We start from the raw sequence: 22,166 nt of genomic DNA, 5'->3' as shown, positions 1-22,166 counted from the left end.
TTATCTGGAGTTTTTACTTCCTAGATTTATTGGTCCTGTATTCGCTATGCATGCATCATAGCTTTTGCTGTTTTACATTATCGCTTCTATCAAAGTCAGTACCCCAAACTATCACAGAAGCAGGCCTGAGGACATACTATGCGAGCAAATACTTTGCAGCATGCTCGATATGGTCATCTGAGAAGGTAGCCATAGTGTAGTAACTATGATCATAATCTGGTTGGTATCTGATGTGCACACCCGACCCAAGACCAGCTTGTTTAGCCGCCTCAGCAAAGTTCTCAGGGAGCAGCTGGCCTTGCTTATAGAAGTTGTCACCCGTGCCCTAGCACAGCCTTAATCGATCCGTTGCTGCGAAATCAAGGAGCGGATGCCACTTACCACATCGATAAGGATATCTAGAGGACCTCCCTTCCATTGTTTTATCAGCTCCGTGGCATCGTGTTCTTTCCATTTCTGCGCATTCTCTTCTCCGAAGTAGCCCTTAAATGCCTTCTGACCCCAGGGACAGTTGATAGGGTTGCAGATTGCAGCAAAGGCGGAGACCGACTTGTATTTTCCGGGATTCTTAAGGTACTATTCATAATCACCGGTTAGCAACTTCATATGGGAATTCGACTATGTTTATTCCCAGATCGAAATTAGAAGTGCTTAACGGCATACCAATGTCAACGCTCCATGGCCTCCCATGCTGTGGCCCGTGATGCTAACTCGGCGCGAGTCCAGTTGTGGGTAGGCGGCGAATACGGTCTTGGGTAATTCTTCCGTTATATAACTGTACATTTTGTATCCCTTATCCCATGGTGCCTTTGTAGCGTCCACGTAGAATCCGGCGCCCGACCCAAAGTCGTATGCATCATCTTCTCCTTGGATATTAAGCCCTCCTATCAGGTATATATTAGCTCCAGTACACTCGGGAAAAGGTGCACGAGGACCCAGGATATAAGGACGGCATCCAAGAGCGATGACAACATACTTGGGCTGGTATCCGGATATAGCACAGCAATTCCTTTCTTGCTTGCTCCATGCTGGAAGAAGCCTTTCTCCGAGCAATTTTCGGCTGTGCACGTCAGCCCAGAGAGGTAAATTAAAACGGGAATGCTGGAGCCCGATTTGTTTATCGCTTGTGGTGGGAGATATAGGTTGAAAGCCATCTCGCATCCTGTTGTTTCAGCTTTATGAGACAGCTTCAAGAGCTGTCCGCCAAACGAGGCGATGGTAGCTTTCACTGTGACGGACATTCTGCAGGTTGATGACAAGAAAGGAATTTGAGCAATTGAGAACTGCAATTGATGAAAAAGAGTAGGCTGGCAAGCCGATATAAATATCAGTAGAGTTCAGAGCAACCCCAAAAAGGGTAAAGAAATGCAGTTGAGGGGCAACTCCGATGAGGGGAGCTTGGGGGAAGTGCGGGGCAACTCTGCCTGCGAATCGGCCGATGTCGTCACTCCCGATCAGCCCCTGGTTATGCAGCCATTTCTTCTGCAGGTCTCGCACGGACTAACTACGCAGTTGACTCCGACAATTATCTCCGGGATTGTCGGGCCAAAAGCCAATCAACAGCTCTCGAGATCGACTCCCCGTGCGAACACAAGTCGACAGGAAAGGTTCTGCATGGAACCCGGCAATTGAAACTGACGACCGATTGAAAAGCTTAAATATTAGGGAGCAATCCCTTCTATTTTGTTACCTGTCATCGTCTAATTGTAATGTCCCCCAACCCCTCGCTAGGATTAAACAATTCCAAACCGTATCCTGAAAAACGCCTTATTCCAAAAACACAGGAACACCATAGACAACTGGCGCCGCGCCATTTAAATATTTCAAAATGCAAGCATCCCTTGATCTTGCAACTGCAGTGTCCAATCCAACCGACCCAGGCTCTTCCAACCCTAAACCACTCTCAGAGTTATCAGCCATCTTCCCATTTTTCCTAGATAAGCGACCTAGTCCGGGATTCTCCCCCTCAGAGGAAAACAAGCCCCACTGCTTGAAAACCCCTTCCGCAAAACGATCGATATCCTTGTCGGTAACGTCCCAGAGCGTAGCAACCAAAGCAGGAGAGCCAGCTTGCATATAATTCCAAGGTGTACCATATGGTTCGAATTCGCCAGCTTCGATCATTGCTCCGCTACTACATCCCATCAAAAAAGTGACGGCGCAGCGGTCAAGCCTTTTTATCGTTCGGCCACGGATATATTGGGCGCCGCTTCCATGCCCAAAGTAGAGGAGAAGATCCTTAGATTCTAGAGCTCCCCTAAAATCTTCCTCGCTGGGCTCTTTTTGAGTAATGTTGGTCCAGCCATCGAATTTGGAGAGCGGAAATTGGAAAGTGTTTTGCGTTGATTTGAGATCTCCACTGGGGTTGAGAATGAACGCTCCGCTTTCTTTCTTAATATGATATCCTTGTCGTGAGACATTTGCCGCTTGCTGGGCCTTAATATCAAAGAGCCGTTCGCGCAAACAGTGGAGCGATGGTATCCTGGACACGGAACATCCTTGCAGACAATCCAATGACTCCCACGGGAACGAATGAAGAGTTTTGTCAAGTATGAGAATTGTATGTGGCTGTGGCTGAGAGTTCTCTTCCCTCTGTTCCGCTTCGGCGTAGCTTCGCAAAGCATCCAAGGTTTCAATGACCATCATGTCAAAATCAATTTCGTCGTATGCATTCCTCTCGCCCTGGAATTGCAACGCGTCAACAACAAAGTATAGCAGGTCCATCACGGAGTCTTCTGGGTCATCCTCATCCGATAGTCTCCTAATGTTGACGAAAAGCTCCATGACGTTTCGGTCCAAGCTGAGCCGGCAGTCCTTGTTCTTCCCTCTTTTTCCATGCCTTGACGGCAAGTGTTTATTGAGAATTTCCTCAAAAGTGTGGATGAATCGCGAAAGCAAAGCTTCATTCTTCGGCTTCTGAGAAAAAATTCCCCGAAAACCTCCGAACCATATATTTTCAATGTTGTGAAGGAGATCTTTCAGTCGCGTATCGAGAGCCTCCCGATTAGCCCACCATTCCTTTTTGGCCTTTTTATCCACCCGAGCACGGGTATCATGGGCGCTTCTGTTGGCTAAGTTTATTATTTCCAGTAACTCTGCCTTGCCATCATCAAATGAAAATGTCTCTTCATCATCGTCGTCTGAGTCGCTTCGTTTTAGAGGAAGGCATAGCATAAACGGTGCCTGGCCAGCACGCAGTTTCGATATTACAAATTCGTTGTGGTCAACGCCCAGGCTTATGGAGACAACGTTCCAAGTATCGGGGAGGAGATCAATACAGTCTTTCGAAACGTCAGAAAACTGGAGCGAATTTCCATTTGTTATTATGTCTGGAACCAAGGGCCATTTCGGCAATTTTGCAGATTCGCTCAGTTGTTTATCGGCCATGATAGCACAGTGCTCCCGTAGTAAAGCAGTATTTCGTCCGGTCTCTGTTCCAAGATCAGATGATATTCTTTTTCGCTTGACAAAGTCTTAAACGTAATTGCCTACCTTTAAGTTGCAATGTAGAGAAAGGGTCGATAAAATCACCACCTTTTGATGTTGCGTATGATAGAGCTGACACTTTACTCGTTAAGTAAGAAAAGACATGGCAGTCCATTGTCGAACAGTGAGTCACTGCCAACGGGGAAAAGGTATAGAGGTCTTGTCTGGCTGTGGATAAAATCCCGGTGAAATCTTCTCCAACAAGTCGACTGGGCTTTGACTTTTTCTTTGGAGAACTAGCAGAACTTGTGGCTGATGAAGCTAGGTCCTGCGCGCTCTCTGTTTGCTGGACAGAGGATAGGGCGATACAAGACTCAGGAAGGACACAGTAAACGCCATGGCTCGCAAGTTTATGAACAGCCTCGTTCAAATAAAGGTTAGCTCTGCGGATGCATTGAGAAACATGACTATTCTTTGAACTTGCAAGTTTCTCGGCTTCGTCTAAGAGAATTCCAGCATCCTGAAGTCGTCCATTAGAGAGTAAAGCCTCCGCCTGTCGACGTAAAATATCGCCGCGTAACTGCAAAAGCGAGGACGCTCGAGGAAGGTCAGGTTCTCCGTAAGTTTTCGTAGCTGAAGCTTTTTCTGACTGTTTGCTAGTTTTTCCTGACCGTTGAGCGTGTCTTGTTTTCCGCTGGGGTCGGCATTCCTTTCCAGTGTCGAGGCCCAGTTCCCTGATTTTCGTCTTAATTTCATCAATTTCGCTGTTGGGCCGACAAGGTAATTCGGTAATTCCAGTTCGCAGTAGCTCCGCCAAGGCGTTGTGACATGCATCAAGCATTTCATATTCTTCTTCCAGTTTGCCGCTGAATTCATGGAGTGCAGATACGTGGTATCGCAATGCGACGGTATGGATTGTCTCGTGGCCTGTCGGCAATTCTGCTTCCAACGCCTTCAACAGTTCCTGACCCTTATCCACTTGGTTACCACGGATGTTATAGCTACCCAGCTCTGCCTTGATGAGAGTGGCTAAACAAGTGGCCCCGAGAGCTTCGCTTGCATCTAAAGCTAGTTGGGCATAATAGACAGCATCTTGATACAGCCCATTATTAGCAGAGATCCGGGATAATTGCTGCAACGCAGTGCAGTGGGATGAAAAATATGGCCAGTAGACGGATCCTGTGCGGTAACCCTTCGCCGGCTCCTTGCCGGCAGATGACAGGTCCACGTTAGCAAGTTTCTCTGTAAGGGCATCGGCCTCTTCGATATTGTCGGCGACCTTTTTATCCGTTTTCAGATTTGAATACTTTTCCAACCTTGCCCAAAGTCGGGAACTCAATTTCACCGCATTCTTTGCATAAAACGCGGCCTCGCCAATTTTACCTTCAGTGAATTTTATTCGTGAAAGAATACACGCTGCATCAATTCCTATTTTATCGAGGCAACTGCGCAAGCGCATAGAATCCTTAGCCATCTCGCCAATGTTAGTTTCGAAAACCATTTGGGCATCTTGAAGAGCCTCGAAGCTAAATATTTCGTTAATACACGACCTTCTTCCGATGGATTAATGGCTTCGAGGCCTACCTTTTTTCTGGGCGCCCCATCTCCACGAGATATTCAGCGTACGCAAGATGCCATGATATTAAAACTGACGGGCATATCGCATGCCGTCCAATAACCTCCTTTGCCCTTGTTAGTACTTCGCCTCCCCTATCAGGAAACCCGAGGCGACTCAATTGAACACCCATTATGGACAGTGAAGTCACAAGCAAGGAAAAATCACGTTTTTCTTGAAGCTCCAGGACCTTTTCGAGGACTGATAGCAAGGTTATTTGCTGCATCCATTGCGCCTTAATTTCCAAATAGTCGACAAGGCCACGAAGTTGAGAAATCCAGGTGTGAGGATCGGATATTTTAGCTTCCACCGATTCCCAGGTAGCCCAGCTTTGCGACATTTTCGTCCATGACTGGATGACAAGTTGCAAATCGGCCGTCTGTAAATCACCACTGTAAAACCCCAGTGCCAGACGAAGCGAACTCATTATATCTTCTTGGTATGGATACAAATCTTGATCTTTGTAGAGCTCTAAACCCTGGGAAAGACATGATTTTGCTTCCTGTGAAAGATAATCGCAGAAATCAGAATCAAAGTCAATGTTTGATTCAAGGAATAGCCTTAAGCTGGAGACAAGGACCCTTGACCGTCGTAGGGGGAATATGTCTATAGAGTATATTGCAAGCAGCTTTGTGATCATAGAGGCAAGGCATTGAGCTAACATATCGGAGGGATCAACGGCAAAGCTATCAACTAGAAACGCCATCTGACTCTCGAGCAACAGAGCCCTACTCTCAACATCAAGGGCCTCATCGTCATATGCAAGCTGAGAGGTCTTGCGTACTTGTTTCAATCTAGCCTTGATGTAACTGCCTAGCACGCGGCCCAACGCATACGCAGGACTTTGGGGGTTTTTCCAAATGTAGCGGAAGGGCCTCTGGAAGGACTGGGCCCTGGCCAACTCCAGAGTGCCAGCTATTATGTGCGCGCGAATTGCAGAGCAGTAATTGGTCTCTGCTTTTGCCTCATGCCCCATCTCCGAATAAATAGTGGCAAGTCTCTCGATTTTGATAGCAATGAAACCTGAAGTCTGTTCAGCCGGTGCACAGTGCCCTAGGATGTTTATTGATCGCTCTAGCAGAGGAACAAGTTCGAACGCTGATTTCCCAGCTTCCTTCTGCGCAGCGTATCGTGACCAGTAGAGATTGGATAATCTGAGAAGGCCGGAAGATACGCCATTGGATGCCTGGTTATTGTCATTATTGCAATGGTCGTAGCTGAGACGGTTGAGAAGGCCAAAGCAGTCGATTAAGAGCGGGCTAATTCTTCCCCAGGGAGGTTGTTCCGTGCTCAATGATATTTTGGCTACAGCGATGCTAGAATCAACGGCTGAAATCGCGATATTCTTGCAGGTCCCAAGTCGTAGCATAAACCCGGCTTTTGAGTTTGCTTCCGCATCAAACGGTGGCGACGGGCCCAGATAACGGCTAAGGAAACGAACAAAACTCATGAGGTACTCATTAATACTGAGCCATAAACTCTCAACATCGGATGTCATAGTATTATCGACAACCGCAGCATCTGTCAAGCCATTCACCGCTTTCATAATCGTTTTTTTGAGTTTTGCAGCCTCCATGAGCAATTCGTCCAAGTCGGTTAAATTGCCCTTCAATGGAGCACTTAGATTGTTCGCTGCGTCAGAAATTGCCGAACTTATCTCCCGCCGATGACGAGGGGAGGTCTTTAGAAATTCGATCTGGACAAAAGCAGATTTGCAGCAACAAATAGCTAATTGCAATGGCTGTGAAGCTGTCAGACAAGCAGTGGAAGCTTTACAGAACTCAATTGCATCAGATAGACACCCGGCAGTATACGCTAACTGGCCCAAAATTCGCAGCACTATGGATACGGAGGCAGACTTAACATTTCGAATGTTCACATTGTATCCGTTCGAGTTCAAGCTCGTTTTAAGTCGCAGAAATGCTTCCTTGATACATTCAAAGTCAGCTTTCTTGATGGCCGAGCAATGTCGTGTCAATGCCGAGAAGTACCGAGCGAGAGGGTGCCATAGCTCCTTATCAGCGTCGTATCGATGTCCTGCCATCTTCCACCATAGGCACTTTACTTCGAGAGAGAGAATTTGCAACACTACTGTCACAGTAGGCTTGATTCGCGATTTCATGCTGCAAGGGACCCCCTCTCCCGGAGATACCGTTAACGCGGCAAGGGATAGAATTGAACTGGAAAGGGATTGCAATTGTTGGGCGGCCTTATCTGCAGAAAGTGTGCCAAATTTGTACGCCGCAAGAATAAGATTGGGTGGGCTGCAAGGATTGGAAAATACCAAATGATTCATCATCTTCTGCGCTGTGGCAGGTTGACCCTCAGTGATGACGGCTCTCAATGCTAAATTTTGAAGAGAAACAAAAAGTTGAATCATAGCGCCATCTTCTGGTACTTTCGGAACAAGAACGAGGTCCTCCATTTTTTCGCTTGCCCGTTCGCTTTGGATTTCTTTGGCTGGATTGACTGTTCGTCTAAGTTTCCCTTTTGGAGTTTCGCTGTCGAAATATGCTCGTATTCTGCCTTTCAATAGCCGTAGCTCCCTAATTGCCATATTGTTGAGCCCAACGGCAAATAGCTTCCCGATCAAGATACAAAGCCCTTGTTCCAATTGGACGTTAAGAATTCGAGTTCCATCTTCATTACATTTTAGATCTCGAAGGCTAGATAAAGCCAACAGCGCCGATTCTGCAACCCCTGTGACATTGCTCGCTGCTGTGTTTCGCTCATTCAACCTTTCCGAAAGTCCTTTGGCTTTCGTTGGTGATCGGATTGTTCGATTCGGGGAGGTAGGCTGAAGCGGTTTCTTCGGTGATTCCGGGTCTTTCGTAACCGTATTCTTTTTTAGGGCATTATCAAATGGTCGCGGGGATTGAAGTTTAATATGTTCGGAGAGTGTTCTTGAGGAAGCATTGAATATTTCCGTGGCCAAGGTTATTTTGTTCTGTTTCGAGAGTAGAGGAATGGGAGACTCGGTTCTATTCTGAAAAACGGCCACTTTTGTGGTAGCTCTAGAATTACCCGTCCTTGGCTGGCGACGAGAGGATGAGGCACCCTTGACAGTCTTTGCACTTTTGCGCTCCCCAATTTTGCGTTCGTCATCCACGGCTGAGAGGAGTTTGCGCAACAACAATACGGTGTCGCTAGTGCAGGTTGACGGGCTGAGGACGGAGCTCTTCACTGAATCAACCAGTGAGTGCAATGTTTGATTTGCCATCTCCGTAAAAAGCGTCTGTTTACTGATGAATGCGGGAACGGCTTTTCTCTTCACTGGCACCACAGCGATATTCGATGATCTGGTGTTCGCTCACGTTGCTGGGATGTTGGCCAACACCTGTTGCCGGGCCAACATATGATTACATAATCATCACGTGATCTGAACGGCGGTCGTCAAAATGTGCAGCAAAAGAATTTCGCAGACAGGGAGACAGGCACACTCGGGAGAGGAGCGAGGCAATGTCAGCGAGACTCATCCTCGCCAGATCGCGGGGCTATTTCGGCCTCGGGGTATCTCACAGGGAGTTAACATGTCCACCTTCCCGATTCCAATGCCTCTCCACCCGGCCAACCGTTCCTCGAATCGCTGAGCCATCAATATGGCGAGCCGTCATTCCAAAATTTCTTCGTCGCGATTGGCCTGCGTCACAACGGAACTCCCCGGAGAAGGAATGGAATCCTGCAACTTACTTCATTGTGATGTTCATTCTTGTGGGATCGCAGGCCCTTCGAATGGTTCAAATTAAAAACGACCATGCGAATTACATTCGGAGCACAGAAGCAAGAATACGAGTGCTAAGGGAGGTGATTGAGAAGCTACAAAAAGGAGAGGATGTTGATGTCAGGAGAATTCTCGGGACCGGAGACGAGGCTGCTGAGAGGGAATGGGAAGAAGGTAAGCATGGAGTCTGTTCCAAATTTGTAGACGCGAAGCAAGCACTAAGCTATATCATAGTTCTGCGGGAAATCGCACAGGAGGACGAACCCCGACAATCTGGCTCCAGAAAGGATGAGCCTCAAGCTCCAACGAAAAACAAGTCTCTCAGGGATGATAATTCGATGAGCTCTACGCCTTCGACAGAAACTACGTCTGAAACAGGTGAACCTCAATCAAGCAAACGTGCAGCCAGGTTCTTCTAAGGGAAGAAAAAAAAAAAAAAAAAAAAAAAAAAAAAGGGGATGGCTCTAGGATGCCAGAGCCTAAGCCAAGCCCGATGAGCAGCAAATATATCAGTCAACAAGATGCAGCCCTCATGGAATCACCTTCGCCTTTCTCATCAGCTCCAGGGCACGGATCCAACTCTCCTCTAGTCTCTCGTCTTCCGCAAATCCAGTTGCTTTCAGCTTCTGAAGGTTGAGTTGTCGGTCAAAACTTAGCTTGGTCAACCCCCAATTCGGCGAGCCATCCATCGTTGGAGAAACTGCCGGCCAATGCTTTAGACCGTACTCGTCCAACATCCTCTTATATTCGTTCTCGTGCACACGGATATATTCATCCGGCCCTGATAATCTGGTCTTGTCCTTGTCGCAGTCAACGGGTGGCTTTCCCACAAGGCCAAACCAGGAACAAATGGCTGGCCAAGTTGCTTCCCAATTAGAGGGAGTAGCTGAGGAAGCAACATTATATCCTTGCCCATTGACAGACGGATCATCCAATAACGACAGGTGTATAGCTGCTTTCGCAATCATCTCAGCTCCTGCTTGGTTAGACAACGCTTTCCATGTGCCGAAGCTACCAGGAAACGGGCATTCTGCTCTTTCTCCGTTTATATATGCAAATAGTGAGAGATAGACGGCGATGGGGTGAGCGGCGTTATAAGAATTCATTCGAGGAACGAAGCCTGCGAGATATCAGGAAACTGTCTCTCATTAAGGCTGAGGCATACCAGACCAATTATTTCGTCAGGCCTTGTCTCACACCATCCCCAGCTCTTGCCTTTCGAGAAATCCCTCATGAAGTCTGTCCAGACTTGATAGTGAAGCATGTTGCACAATGGCTCCCTGATGGGCGGTAGATCCTCAGATAAAGGAACCGGGTGGTAAAAGTCGTCTGTGAAGCATACTCCATATATGAACGTGCCGTATTGGAGGTGAATAAACTTTAAGCCCGGCGCTAAGTTTTCGATGACTGAAAGAGTCCTGCTGAGCCCGCCGAGGGTAACAGCAAAAGGATCTGAGCTGTTAAAGTCGACAGGAGAATCATGTACTGTGGGAAAACATCAGACGGATATTTTCCCCCCCTCCACTGCTAATCTCATCTCTGCTCCCAACAAAACCTACCCAGGTAATAAACATGTGTCACACTTTCCACATCCTTTACCTTCGCCTCAAACTTCCGCTTCAATACCTCTTTATTATCATTGTGCAAATCGAACCCCGAGGCCAGCGTGAACCTTTCATCTTTCGGCCAATACGACATTTCCTCGTCGCTCATAGCTTTTCGCGTCACGCCGGTTATGCGGCTCCATACTCCCGGCCGCGGATAATTATGGAGAAGCTGGCTAGTGAGACTCCAGCCTGATATGCCTGTTGCTCCCAATACAAGTGCGTGGAAGCCGCTGTTTTGAGATATCATGGTTGGTTCGATAGTGTTTCTCTATGTACTTTTAATGAAGGCTCTCTGCATATTCTGAGCACTAATCTGAGCTTTGTATGTATGTAAATGCATATGTACCTTTTGTATATACTCCGAATATAAATTTCCTGGTCTTCTCTTGCGGTCTGGCGCTAAAACTTTTGACTGAATGGCGCATCCGCTTTTTGGAGCCCTTTATATCGGTTTCAAATGAATATCACGTGTTTCTGCGGCACTTACGCAACCGTGAGTCACGCCGACGACGCGCGCCCACTCTGAATACGAGGGCCCATTACGGGTTCACGCACCAATGTCATGAATTTGTGTAAAAACTCTCTGCTTTGCATGGGATTTGAACACAATTTTCGCCGAGTCACAGCGGCCTGATGAATCGTTACCAGGAGGGAACCGATTCAGTTTTGAGCGGTCTGGCAAGCGTACATATCTGGTAAGGTTACCTCTCGCTGGAGGGAAGGGTAAAACGTAGCATTAAAAAAAGGAATGGGAAAAAAAGAAAAGTTGGGATATCCAGCCGTTTGATGCCACCATGCTCACAATTAATACAGATTACTGTTCTGCATAATATGAAGCATGGGCCTTCAAACACCACACCCGTTTCGATATCAGCTTATGGATGAGTTCCCATATACGCTTATCAGCGGAGGTGTTGCTGATGAAGATTATCTCGTCATCCATGATCATATTCATGTAAATTTATGGTGGAAGCGTATTAGATATTGCAGCGCACGTGTCATACTTCACTGTAGTTCAAATGCGCCTTGCTTCAAGCTTAAAAAGCAAACCTGAACATCACAATAAATACTCCCAGTCATCTACAATGGCAACAATTAGCAAAACTCCCGTAAAATCCAATAATGCTGGAAAAGCTAGCACAAGAACATAGCGAGACACATTGGGAGTGGGACATCAAAAGAAAATGCGCTGAACCAGAGATCACAACCAGCAATTCAAAATGCTTCGCCAAACGCTTGACACTGTCTAAATTATCAGACTATAAGAATAAGAATACAAGCTATTAGCTCGCTCAGGATATATGTATTAAATCATGGTTGGAGGCCCCTTCTTTATATCGCATTTCAACCCTGAACCATACACTTCGGGGTACGGGGGCATATCGCCCGCCAGTTCCACACGTATCGAATCGTTAGGCATTTCAAATTCATGAGGGATTGGTGAATGTGCCATTTCGTGAGGCCACATGCTCCGACTATTGCTCACTGGCCAACCCTCCCCATCGGGTGGCAGATCTTTGGACTCGTTATTCTGGTTGGTCTTATTCTTCTGTCTCTTTTGAAGATATATAGCAAATAAAATCCCACACGAAAGGACGCTAAAACCAACTGCAACGCCTATGCCGATGTTCACAGCTAAGGGAAGTGTGGAGGATTTTGGGGCTGATGTCGGAGTAGTTGTGGGAGCAATTGATGGAAATGAAGTAACACTGGCTGCTGAGGCAGGCAGGTCGGATAATGGTGAAAATAAAGTACTTGTCGGCGACGAGGGTTGGGAGGTGGAAGATTGAACTATGTTTCCTTCGCTGTCTAGAAAGATGCCGTTGCCCTTGTCGCAGCAGTTTTTGTCCGAGTCACAGCAGTAGCTGCCATTCAAGCATCTCCTTACGCGTGGTAGGTAGCCATCGCCATCCGCTCCTAGACAAGATCCTTATCAGCCAGAGTATTATAAAGATCATTCAAGAGACCTTACCATATTGACATATATTCGAGCAGTTCTGCCACGGATTAACCGCACACAAAGCGTTAACGTATTCGGGAGAATTTGGCTGAGTACAAAGCCGATTGCCTGTGCATTGGTGTAGATAGTGACAGCAAGCGTTCGAACCAGGACATTGCGTATTATTCGTTAACGGTCTCCCCGTAAAATCGAAGCAGGTTTGTAATGGTGTGGGGTCTTCGATTGCAGAAACCGAGATAGAATAAGGAATAACCAACAACGTCAACGGGGCTACCGTGCTAAGCAGCCTCAAGGAAACCATCTTTCAGCAGGATATCGAGCGAATGAAATGAATGAATGAACGTCACTTCAATACACCCGCGATCCACGCAAGGCTTGACACTTTCGCACAGCGAAATGATACAAATGGCTCGAGGAAGAAAAGAGAAAGCTGCAAATCCATGGGCATCGTGAAAAGAAAGAAGAGCGCGGGGACGGGCGTCATTTTCAAGACACCCGTTTATAGATCCTCCCACGACATTGCACAGTTCTGTTCCATCGGGATGGCTTGATATCAAGCTATACCCGATTTGGGTATCAATAAGGAGCCGCTGTGAATGGGCGTCTAAGCGCCGGGGAATTTCATGGCGTGGACCTTCACCAGGCGTGTGCCTGAGGTGAGAGTTGCAAACAAAGAATGGAATGGTTGAGTTTTGCAGGCATCGTGGACAAAACATCTACACGACTTCACGCTGGGTTTCGAGGAAGAAAGGGAGAAAGTTGACGTCCTTGACACCGAGATTGGCTCCAGGCGCCTGCGCAGTCGAACAAAATCATGTGATACGGACAAAGCCATAACTAACTATGTAGTTAAATGTCCGGGGCATCTCGCCGCCACAAGAGTGGCTTGGGCTTTTGTTTGTCTCGTCGCTCGATTTCTTGAGCTCTGAACATCGCACAGACATCAAGAAAATCGAGTAACGAATGATCACGGTTCTATCTCCTCTGTAAAAGGTAGCGAAATGTGCTTTCACACCCTAACGATCCTTATCGCAAGACTCTTCGGCCCTTGTTTTGAGTAGCCTTTTTTCCAATCGTAACCCGGTCTTTTCGTGTCGAGGATCCAGGACAGGCTCGCTCTTTTGCCATATCGATGGAGCAGCCTCCCCCCGCTACCCCGAGGAATTGGGGAATTAAGGATGGTAAACCGTCACACCCATCTCAGAAGAATCATTATACGGCAGCTCCTTATCATTCCTAGCGGCGGCTCGGTAGTAAGACGGAAGGATCCACTATGGAACCCAACGATTGCTGCTCCAGACGGGGTAATACAGATTACACTATGTTAACTACTCCTCGGAAAATATTACTATGTTAACTACTCCTCGGAAAATATTATATCTGGAACACTCCCTAATCTAAAGAATTACTGCGGGGCACCGCGTCCCTCGCCCGCCTTTGGTCGTCTTGCATTAGAGCAATGAGCTTTTCAATACGGAGTATAAAGGACCAATAACGGCCCATCCGCCATCTCTCCACCAATCATGACTTCAAGCGAGCCAACGAGAGAGCAGCTCCAGAGCCGTATCAATTTAACCACTGAGCGCAAGGCTGTGTGCTTCTAAGTGTTCATATTCTCAGCCTGATCGCGACCACGAGGGACCCAAGCTGCTACCATTTCACCTAATATTTTGAGGACCGCAAAACAAGAAGTCGCCATTCATTGATACATTTCTCATGCTGGATAATATTCTGCAGCATGCAAGTTGACCCGCAGGAGGAAACTCCCCCGAGTGCTTGCCTCGAACCAGATACCTCTGATAGACAGCAGAGAAGCAGCCCTCTTTCTCCGGACAGAGAGTCTATCTCGATTAGCACATTGGATACAAACGACTATCAAATCTTACAACAGAGTGGTGGAGCCCGAAATGATGAAACCACGGAGCCCTCACCCATAGAAGCTCCAGCCGCCGAATGTGGCAGTCATGTAGAACCGAAAGCTCCGTGTATGAGACCAGAAGCTACAGAGACGGGTCCTCAGCATTGTGATAAGCAAGATGGTGCTACAGACGCGTTGGTGAGCATGAATCCTGAGAGAAAACGCCAGAAATTGATTCGAAAACTCAAACGTTTATCCACACGAACCTGGGCATGGGAGTTTTTCTGTTGGTTAGTATCTTTTGCATCCATGATGGCTGTCATCATCATTCTCCGGGTGTATAACGGCAAAGCGTTGCCTCAGTGGCCCTTGGGGATCACTATCAACGCAGCTATCTCGGTGTTCGGAACGATCTCGCAGATGGCGATGCTTGTCCCTGTCACAGCAAGTATCAGCCAGCTCAAATAGATGTGGTTCGCTAAAAAACCGCATCGCCTAAGCGATTTTAATGCCTTTGACGAAGCCAGTCGAGGAGTGGAGGGCAGCTTCAAACTACTTTTCCACTTCCATTTCTTTAGGTATACTCGCTTCGTTATACATAAAGTAATCATTGTATTAACTACTGGCTAATCCTTGTTTTCTCCAGGCATTTGGTCATAGTAGGAGCTCTCATTATAATCTCCGGGAATATAGCCTTTGGCCCAATGACTCAACAGGTCGTGACTTATCCCCTGAGAATGGTTCCCTCCTCGGAAACTGCGACTATCCGACGGGTCCAAAATTATACCGTCGTCTCCAGTCCTGCACATACAGGTGAGCAAAAATCTAGTGACATAAGTCACCGAATAGGAAAACGTGGTCATAGAAGAAGTTTGTGGTACTGGTCGTTAATTATAACTCTTCCGTCAGATGAGAACAGTGGACTTGCGGATCCAACCATGAAATCAGCCATATATACTGGCCTTTTTCTAAACGAAAATGCAACTATTTCCGCCATTATGCCCACATGCCCAACTGGCAACTGCACATGGCCCACTTACTATACACTTGGTGCCTGTGCTGGTGTTGCAGACCTAACAAGCCAACTCAAATCGACATGTCCCGACAAGATTGGGTCGATTGATACCTGCGAGTACACTCTGCCCAACGATGTGACGCTGGCGAAAGACAAGAATATGATCATAACTAACGGGAAGGCGATGACGTTTACAGGCCTCAATGAACCAGTTGCCCACTTTTTCATGGTCTATAAGGATCTTAATGCTACCTATGGCTCTGGAGGTGGGAACAACTATTACGATTGGGACTTCTATATTGGGGCAAATGCACTGGAGTGTGCTATTCGGTTTTGCGTACTGTCAGTTAACACAACAGTAACTCAAGGCCAACCCCACACAGAACTGACCGAAGTACGGACTAACGCCTCGCATCGTAACCCTTTCACGCTGAGTAAAGTCTGGTTCGAGCTGTGGCTCGAACCCGAAGACCAGGATATGGCATATATCATCCCTCAAGGAAGTCGTGAAGCTATCACGACATGGACGTACGACGTTTTTAATGGCACGTCAACTCAGGGAAGCAGGGCTCGAAACCTCTACACCTCCGACGTAGCACAGGTCTTTGCTGCCGCAATGCAGATGCGACCGCGGTCAGAACGCAAAACTGCCGTGTCAAACATAATGCGGAACATCGCATCAAGTATGACCAACAAGTAAGTATTCTCCGACCAAAATACTCCGGCAGTTGCTTTGGTTGTTGAGACAGATATTCTAGCATTCGCACCTACGGCGACGGTGATTTCGCAATGGGGAGTTCGTTATCTGCGGAAGTATTCGTCTCGGTTCAGTGGGAATGGCTAACCCTTCCACTCGCTCTCATCGGGCTCAGCCTCATCGTGTTGGTTTCCCCAATTGTAAAGGCGAGGCGCCTTGGCGCTAAAGTGTGGAAGTCATCAAGCTTGGCTATTCTCCTTGGATTTAACGTCGATACGCGGAAGCGCATGCCAGATTTGGATCATAAGGATATCCTGGATAATTCAACAGAGGGAGTGGTGGTTTCGTTGGAGGATTCAGGTGATCATACATGGAGCATTGTTCGATGTTAACACAAACGCTGGTACAAAGGCAGTATAGAATGGTTCTTAAGATGGGTAATTAAGCAGATTGTCCAACGAAAAAAAGGTTCGTGATATGAGTTGCAAATACCCTGTATGTGTCGATGTGTATCCTTTCACCTAATTACGTAGATTGAGTTGTTCAGCCATAATCTCGACTTGCTACACTTAATACATCCATGCTAGGGTCTTCGGCACCATTTTAACACCAGCTGAAATGTTGATATAGCACTAACTACCATTCTAGTCTGTTGAAGCTCTGCCCGCCTATGAAGCAGCGTCTATCCGAATTCTAGATGAGAAAGTTCGATAGGAAAAGAAAAAGCCCAGAATATTTTTCAATGTATAAAAATCAAGGAGCCTCTAGTGTCAAATCAACACCAAGATATGGAATTAGGTAGACAAAAGAGACAGAAGCTATGTCTGCTAACTCTCATGGTTTCTTCCCACCTGTAAGATTCACGATGTTTGATTTGCTCTGGTGGGATCGTTGCTCGACCGAAAAGAAAACAACATAACTATGCAGACTAGAAAACACAAAAGTAGAACATGCACGCGTAGCAAGACAAAGCCAAGATTAAGAAACCGGAATAGAAGGGAGTCAACCATGCCATCAAAAAGGATCTTTGGAACAGTAGGGAAAAACGAATCTGATATTGAAACAGGAGTACGACAAGGGGGAGAAAAACACGCATCATTATCTCGTAACGGTAAAATTAAGTTGAGGGAGGACAAATAGTAGGCTGCAGCCCACGGACAGTTCCCAATTAGGGTTCACGGGCGCAATGCAACCGGGGGATCGCGGACAAAAATTCGAGCGGAGTCGCTGGAAGACGTTGCCGGTCTAAGGTCTTGAACTTTTTAATTGTGTCAAAAAAAATGACGTCTCAATCCCAATGGAAGGGGAAAAAAAAAAAAATTGAAAGAAAGGGGAGATCAGAAGCGCAATCCCTCGACGCCCTCTGGAATCTAAAAGTCGTATCTATGGCCTCGCAAAGGAAAGAGGAATATGAACCCAAATGAGCCGAGAGAAAGCCAACGTAAAAGGAGAATCGTATGCAAAGTTTCACTGTCTCGATACGCCGGGAAAACCTGGCCAGGACTTGCTCTGGGGAACTCGGATCCGTCCAAAGTTCTCGTCCAAGTCAAGGATAAGCTTCAGCGCGTTGCGCGAGCGAAGATACGGCAATGGCGCGGTGGCAGGCTGGAGGCCAATACCAGGCTCGACTGATCCCGTGGGGGTCACATCTTCGTGAGGCGCGCCAGGCAAGGGCAACAGCTTCTGGAGAACTTCGTATGCGGCGAGAGTGAAGCCGAACTGTGGAGAAGAGCGCAGAATACGCGCGGGACCTCCCTTGAAGAACGCCGTGAAGCCCTCTTCCTTGAGGATTGTGGTCGCGCAGTGACGCAGCGACGTGTACTTCGTCTCTCCCTTTCGAGCCTCGACCTGAAGACGCGTCTTGATGACGTCACAGGGAGTGGTCAAGTAGGCGGCAGGCATACCTGCGATTGCGCCTGCTGTGAGGAGCTGCAGGATACCGAGCTTCTTGGTGGGAGTTTCGCCGAAGAAGTCTGACTTAAGATGGGCGTATGTGGGGAAGTAGATGGCAGAGAAGGGGACTGAGCCGGAGTGTCATTGTCAGTGAAAGATAATGCATTTTCTGGTTGGACATTTCACTCACCATCACGAAGCAGACACGCGCTGGCTCCCTTGTACAATCCCACGAGACCCAGATTCTTGATGATCCACATCGCTGATCGACGTGGGGCGGCCTGTCCGGATTTTGCGATCTCTCCCTGAACCTGCAGACGGATCTTGACGATTTCCAATGGGTTTGTGAAGACCTAAATACACATGACCGTGAGCATATGCTAAAACCTAGAGAAATGAATGTCTTTTAGAACTTACCACTTGACAGGCTCCAGCTGTACCACCAGCAAGCAGCTCGTATGGCCACCAAATGTTGCCTGTCTTTTTCTCGGTGAATGTGCCACGGACCAAGTCGTTAACCGTGAGCTTGATTGCCTTCTCGGGAGCAACACCAATCAACTGCGGCAGGACGCCGGAGTACAACCCGAGGACACCTTCATTTCGGATAACCTTTCTTGCGCAATCAACGGAATTGTTGTACAGCTTTTCACCGACGCGAGCACTCCGTTGGTTTTGCATTCTTGTCTTCACAAGGTCAATTGGGTAGACCATGAACGCTCCAAAGGCACCTGCAAGGCTTCCTAACGCGAAGTGATGCACGGATTCAAGAAGACCTTGTAATAGCTTCTTCGATTTTGTCACGGCCTGGTCCGTAGCATGCGACACCGTGGCGATTGCCTCCGCTCCCAAGGCAGTAGTGGTGTGCCATGATGAATCGATCACCTTGGTGAAATCACTCCACGAAAGCTTTCCGGAAGGTGTGTCCATGCCGGCGAAATGGAACAAGATATCAGCTTCCATTGGTGTAAATAGAGAAAAGCGGGTGACACGAGCAGCTTCGTTCAGGAAATCAGCCTTGGTGATCATGCCGTCTTTGCTCTTGCTGATGGCACTTCGAATGATGTATTCGATCATATCCATCTCTCGGATGATGTTCTGGAACGCGCGGACGTTGGCGTATGAAATTTTGCTACCGGTAGAAATGTTGCAGAGGGTTGGCAGGTTTTCCAGCAAATGGTCTGAAAGCTTATGCTTTGCGGTCTGGAGAATGATGCGCTGGAAGTCCTCTGGCTCGATATAGCCATCTCCGTCTTTGTCAAAGAGGTGAAAGGCTTGACGAATTCTTTCTCCCTGCAATCCCCGAAGCATCTGCGCAAACTGTGGGTAGGTCATGTCGTGTCGAGTCTTCTTCCTGCCAGTGTACAAAGAAGCCCATTCGGAGTTCCAATCGAAGGGAATCGCATCTCCGCTCTTGTTTGCATTATACAGCTTCTGGATGGTTTCGCATTTGACAGTGCCAGTCCTGTCCGCATCAAACAGCCGGAATGCGATTTCATACTCAGCATCTGGTTTTGCCAGGAGGCTCTCAAATGCAGCCCAGTCACCAAGGTTCACACGTCCTGTTTGTCGGCGATCGGCGACCTGGAAGAGAATACCGTATTGTTCCCGTTTTATCTTATGCTAGGTCATCCAACGAAACAAACGTTAGCCTCTGACATGAGATCGAAGCAGCATTATCAGGAACAAAATGCCGTGTGAGTCACTTGACTTCTGGCTCTTTGGGAACAATCTTACATAGTTCTCTTGCTTTGGAGCAATTGCATTGATGAAATCTTCCTCCATCATATACAGTTCCCCGGTCCCAGTGTCTGTTCGCGCATGTTGCATGAAGTTTGCTCTAACTTGTGCAGTCATGGGGGTTTCTTGCTCAGGCGTTCCCACAAGGGAAGCCTTGAGAGCATCCTTCACTTGCGCCATATTCAGCGTTTGGATGGGCAGTACACCCGACAAATGCTGATCAACAGTTCAAAAAGATTGAAGGAGCAGATATCTGGTTTCAAATTGCGAGGTGAGGGAGAGAAAAAACAACATGCAGCTGAAAGCTACCAATGAAGCGAATGGATGGATTAGTGAAGGTTTGAAACAGGCCAAAAAAAAAAGAAAAAAAAAAATATGCATCAGAGCTCTACCATGATGGATTGCAGAGCACTGAAAGTGAGAGAAAGATTGTGGTGATGAGATGCAGCTGGGCAAAGTGACAGAGAAAAGTGAGAACTTTTTTTTTTCGCGCAGTCACTTTGTCCTTCGCGCAGTCTCCGGATTTTAGCCAAAGAACAGTTTTCACTGGATCGTCCAGCCGATCCAGCCGGGCCTGCTGGTGGGCCGCCTGCACCTAATTTTAGCGGTGGCGGCCGTGTGGCGTTGCTTTAAATCTGAGTTTGAGGATTCCCCTTCACGCCAGTGCTGATGTAGTGACAGTTTTCATTTAACAATCTCTTTCGCGATATCCTTTGGACCTCTTTGGGGAATAGAACTCTTGTTTACCTACAATGTGTGCAGCAGAAGTCCCCATCACCAGTCACTATGACGCCCGCCCCATGCACAGATGTAGGGGTGAGAGTCGTTGATGTCCAGGGGTACTCACAAGAAGACTGTCACATGATTCACTTGCCATGTGTGGCTAGTGACACCTTTTGGCGCGAGATTTCACAGGCACCAAAAGTCTGTTCTGGCGATCGGGGAAAAATCGTGTCCCATCTGTGGTTGTGACGAAACTTTACCAGAATTTTTTGGTTCTTGCCGTGCTCAATGCCTAGGCATATGTAGAAAAAGTCACTTGTGCTTAGGAATTTTGGGAGGTGGCTGTTGAGTTTCCTGTTTCCAACGGCTATAAAACGCCGAAAAACCTTAATGTTTTGTGTCTGTATGCATATGTGTATTAACTTCTTGTTCAAGTTGTTTTTCCATAGCACTACTTTGTATGGGACTGTCATGTTGAACATGCATACTGTTCCTATGTCAATTTCTTCTCAAAGTCTTCTCTGGGCTCCTTTGGCGCTGATCAAGCCAGACATCCAAGCGCGATCCACCAAGCCCCAAGAGAGCAAGCTTTCGACCCACCGCAGGCATTTTAACGCAGCTTGTTCCGTGCTAGCAGCACTCCCGAGTCCGTTGCGGAGAAATACCCTCCTTTTCCCGGCCCAACAACCTCCTCGTGTGTTCGGCCGAGGCTTTCTTTTACCGAAATGTCCAATGACCGAGTTTCCCAGCTCCAACCAAAGCTTTCTTACAACGGGAGCTTGGGAAGCACCTGAATTCGCGGATTATCGTTACTTGCCTTTGAGAAAACCGACTGTTGATATTTATACATATTTTCCACCATCCGGATTGGCAGAATCAGACATCTGCATGGTCGTCTTCATTCCCTGGAAGGATCTTCTTCTGCATGTCATGTGCCACTCATCCGTGCTCCATTCAATAAATGGCTCAGGGACGGAGGACCCAGCCGCTTCTATCGATATCGGCTCTCCCTAGCCATACGTGCCTTACACCGGGGATAAACTTGCCGATAGCGGCAAAGCTGCTGGAACAATTTGAGAAGCCGTTGGAACGCCAAGTTTCCCCGCAGCCGGTTTACTCCGTGTGCACAAAATGATCCGAAAAGGAGAGAGACACAGCATCACATTTGCGCTCTCCGAAAATTTCCTTTCGGGTTTTCCTTTTGCTCCTCAAGTGAGATTTTCTTCAAAACTTCTAGAAATGGTTTTGAAATACTCCGTCTTGTTGTCCAGTGCCAACCCAGTAAATCCTGTGTTGGGCATGTTGAAAATATCGAGGAACCTTGTTTTGGGCGCATACATACGTTGCTGAAAACCGCAGGGCCGCAAGGTCCTCGGGCAACGAATTACAACCAACCCTCTTTTCCTCTCTCTTCTCGTTTCCCTTCTTTTCTTTTTTTGATGAGTCCATCATCAAAGAAAGAGACTCCGGGCCAAGTTCGCCTTGCGCCTTTTTGGCGACTGCTTCGCTAACCGGGAGGGCTCTTGCTGTTGGTAACATGAACAACGATCTTTTTTTGCCCGAGTGCGCAAAAAGGCTTCCCAGCTCTTTGAGTGTTGACGATTGGCTCAGCAAAGTTCGACTTTGTGACCGGGTTGGTTCCCCAGTTGCATTTGACACGGTTGGAGGGGTCACTCGCGAGAAAATGGTGATGAAATGCGAAAAACAGCCCCTCCCCGCGCAGGAACGTCTCTCAACCAATCACGGAGAATATCTCAGCCAACTTCGAGAAGTAAAATTGCAAAGCCAGCCACCAGAGCGTCAGTCAGTGCGTTAGTGCCTCTTCCCTTGGGATACGTCAAATTCACTTCCCGTGTCCCTGGCAAAAAAATTTGAAAAAGAGGGGTTGAGATCATCTTTTGCCCAATGGGAGCC

At 47.6% G+C, this 22,166-nt stretch overlaps 9 protein-coding genes across 10 annotated transcripts; 3 read left to right on the top strand and 6 right to left on the bottom strand.

The window, feature by feature from the left end:
• Positions 1–6: 6 nt before the first annotated feature.
• D8B26_008086 (uncharacterized protein) lies at positions 7–1,345 on the bottom strand. 2 transcript variants are annotated; one of them, XM_066125749.1, is made up of 5 exons: positions 977–1,345; positions 664–884; positions 382–576; positions 138–325; positions 31–86 (listed from the first exon to the last, which is right to left on the bottom strand). In XM_066125749.1, coding segments are annotated over exons 1-5 (870 nt in total). In that variant the 5' UTR covers positions 1,242–1,345; the 3' UTR covers positions 31–85. The 2 variants fall into 2 exon arrangements, with proteins under 2 accessions (XP_065981834.1, XP_065981833.1); XM_066125750.1 differs by having other exon boundaries at positions 7–325.
• A 422-nt stretch (positions 1,346–1,767) lies between these two features.
• D8B26_008085 (uncharacterized protein) lies at positions 1,768–8,261 on the bottom strand (the record flags this gene model as incomplete). The annotated part of the gene is made up of 3 exons (XM_003071530.2): positions 1,768–3,431; positions 3,493–4,952; positions 5,011–8,261. 3 exons carry the CDS (start codon positions 8,259–8,261, stop codon positions 1,768–1,770), a joined length of 6,375 nt encoding a protein of 2,124 aa, XP_003071576.2.
• A 204-nt stretch (positions 8,262–8,465) lies between these two features.
• Positions 8,466–9,181, top strand: D8B26_008084 (uncharacterized protein; the record flags this gene model as incomplete). Its single annotated transcript, XM_003071531.2, has 2 exons — positions 8,466–8,936; positions 8,997–9,181. The coding sequence occupies exons 1-2, from the start codon at positions 8,501–8,503 to the stop codon at positions 9,179–9,181; spliced, it is 621 nt and encodes a 206-aa protein (XP_003071577.2). The 5' UTR covers positions 8,466–8,500.
• A 15-nt stretch (positions 9,182–9,196) lies between these two features.
• D8B26_008083 (uncharacterized protein) lies at positions 9,197–10,051 on the bottom strand. The gene has a single exon (XM_066125748.1). It carries the CDS (start codon positions 9,866–9,868, stop codon positions 9,293–9,295), a length of 576 nt encoding a protein of 191 aa, XP_065981832.1. The 5' UTR covers positions 9,869–10,051; the 3' UTR covers positions 9,197–9,292.
• Positions 10,052–10,227: 176 nt separating this feature from the next.
• On the bottom strand, positions 10,228–10,691 carry D8B26_008082 (uncharacterized protein). Its single transcript, XM_066125747.1, has one exon. The coding sequence runs from the start codon at positions 10,614–10,616 to the stop codon at positions 10,296–10,298; it is 321 nt and encodes a 106-aa protein (XP_065981831.1). The 5' UTR covers positions 10,617–10,691; the 3' UTR covers positions 10,228–10,295.
• Positions 10,692–11,656: 965 nt separating this feature from the next.
• Positions 11,657–12,682, bottom strand: D8B26_008081 (uncharacterized protein). The gene is made up of 2 exons (XM_066125746.1): positions 12,342–12,682; positions 11,657–12,286 (listed from the first exon to the last, which is right to left on the bottom strand). The coding sequence occupies exons 1-2, from the start codon at positions 12,628–12,630 to the stop codon at positions 11,676–11,678; spliced, it is 900 nt and encodes a 299-aa protein (XP_065981830.1). The 5' UTR covers positions 12,631–12,682; the 3' UTR covers positions 11,657–11,675.
• A 1,385-nt stretch (positions 12,683–14,067) lies between these two features.
• Positions 14,068–14,655, top strand: D8B26_008080 (uncharacterized protein; the record flags this gene model as incomplete). Its single annotated transcript, XM_066125745.1, has 1 exon — positions 14,068–14,655. The coding sequence occupies one exon, from the start codon at positions 14,068–14,070 to the stop codon at positions 14,653–14,655; it is 588 nt and encodes a 195-aa protein (XP_065981829.1).
• Positions 14,656–16,291, top strand: D8B26_008079 (uncharacterized protein; the record flags this gene model as incomplete). The annotated part of the gene is made up of 4 exons (XM_066125744.1): positions 14,656–14,765; positions 14,834–15,000; positions 15,097–15,898; positions 15,961–16,291. 4 exons carry the CDS (start codon positions 14,656–14,658, stop codon positions 16,289–16,291), a joined length of 1,410 nt encoding a protein of 469 aa, XP_065981828.1.
• A 1,075-nt stretch (positions 16,292–17,366) lies between these two features.
• AGC1 (mitochondrial aspartate-glutamate transporter agc1) lies at positions 17,367–19,891 on the bottom strand (the record flags this gene model as incomplete). The annotated part of the gene is made up of 4 exons (XM_003071534.2): positions 19,527–19,891; positions 18,210–19,412; positions 17,983–18,145; positions 17,367–17,920 (listed from the first exon to the last, which is right to left on the bottom strand). The coding sequence occupies exons 1-4, from the start codon at positions 19,707–19,709 to the stop codon at positions 17,367–17,369; spliced, it is 2,103 nt and encodes a 700-aa protein (XP_003071580.1). The 5' UTR covers positions 19,710–19,891.
• Positions 19,892–22,166: the final 2,275 nt, after the last annotated feature.

The sequence above is a fragment of the Coccidioides posadasii genome, chromosome 5 (genome assembly GCF_018416015.2).
Source record: "Coccidioides posadasii str. Silveira chromosome 5, complete sequence".
Classification (NCBI taxonomy): domain Eukaryota; kingdom Fungi; phylum Ascomycota; class Eurotiomycetes; order Onygenales; family Onygenaceae; genus Coccidioides; species Coccidioides posadasii.
Note: the sequence above shows the minus strand (reverse complement) of the source record. Positions and strands in the feature narration are given on the sequence as shown.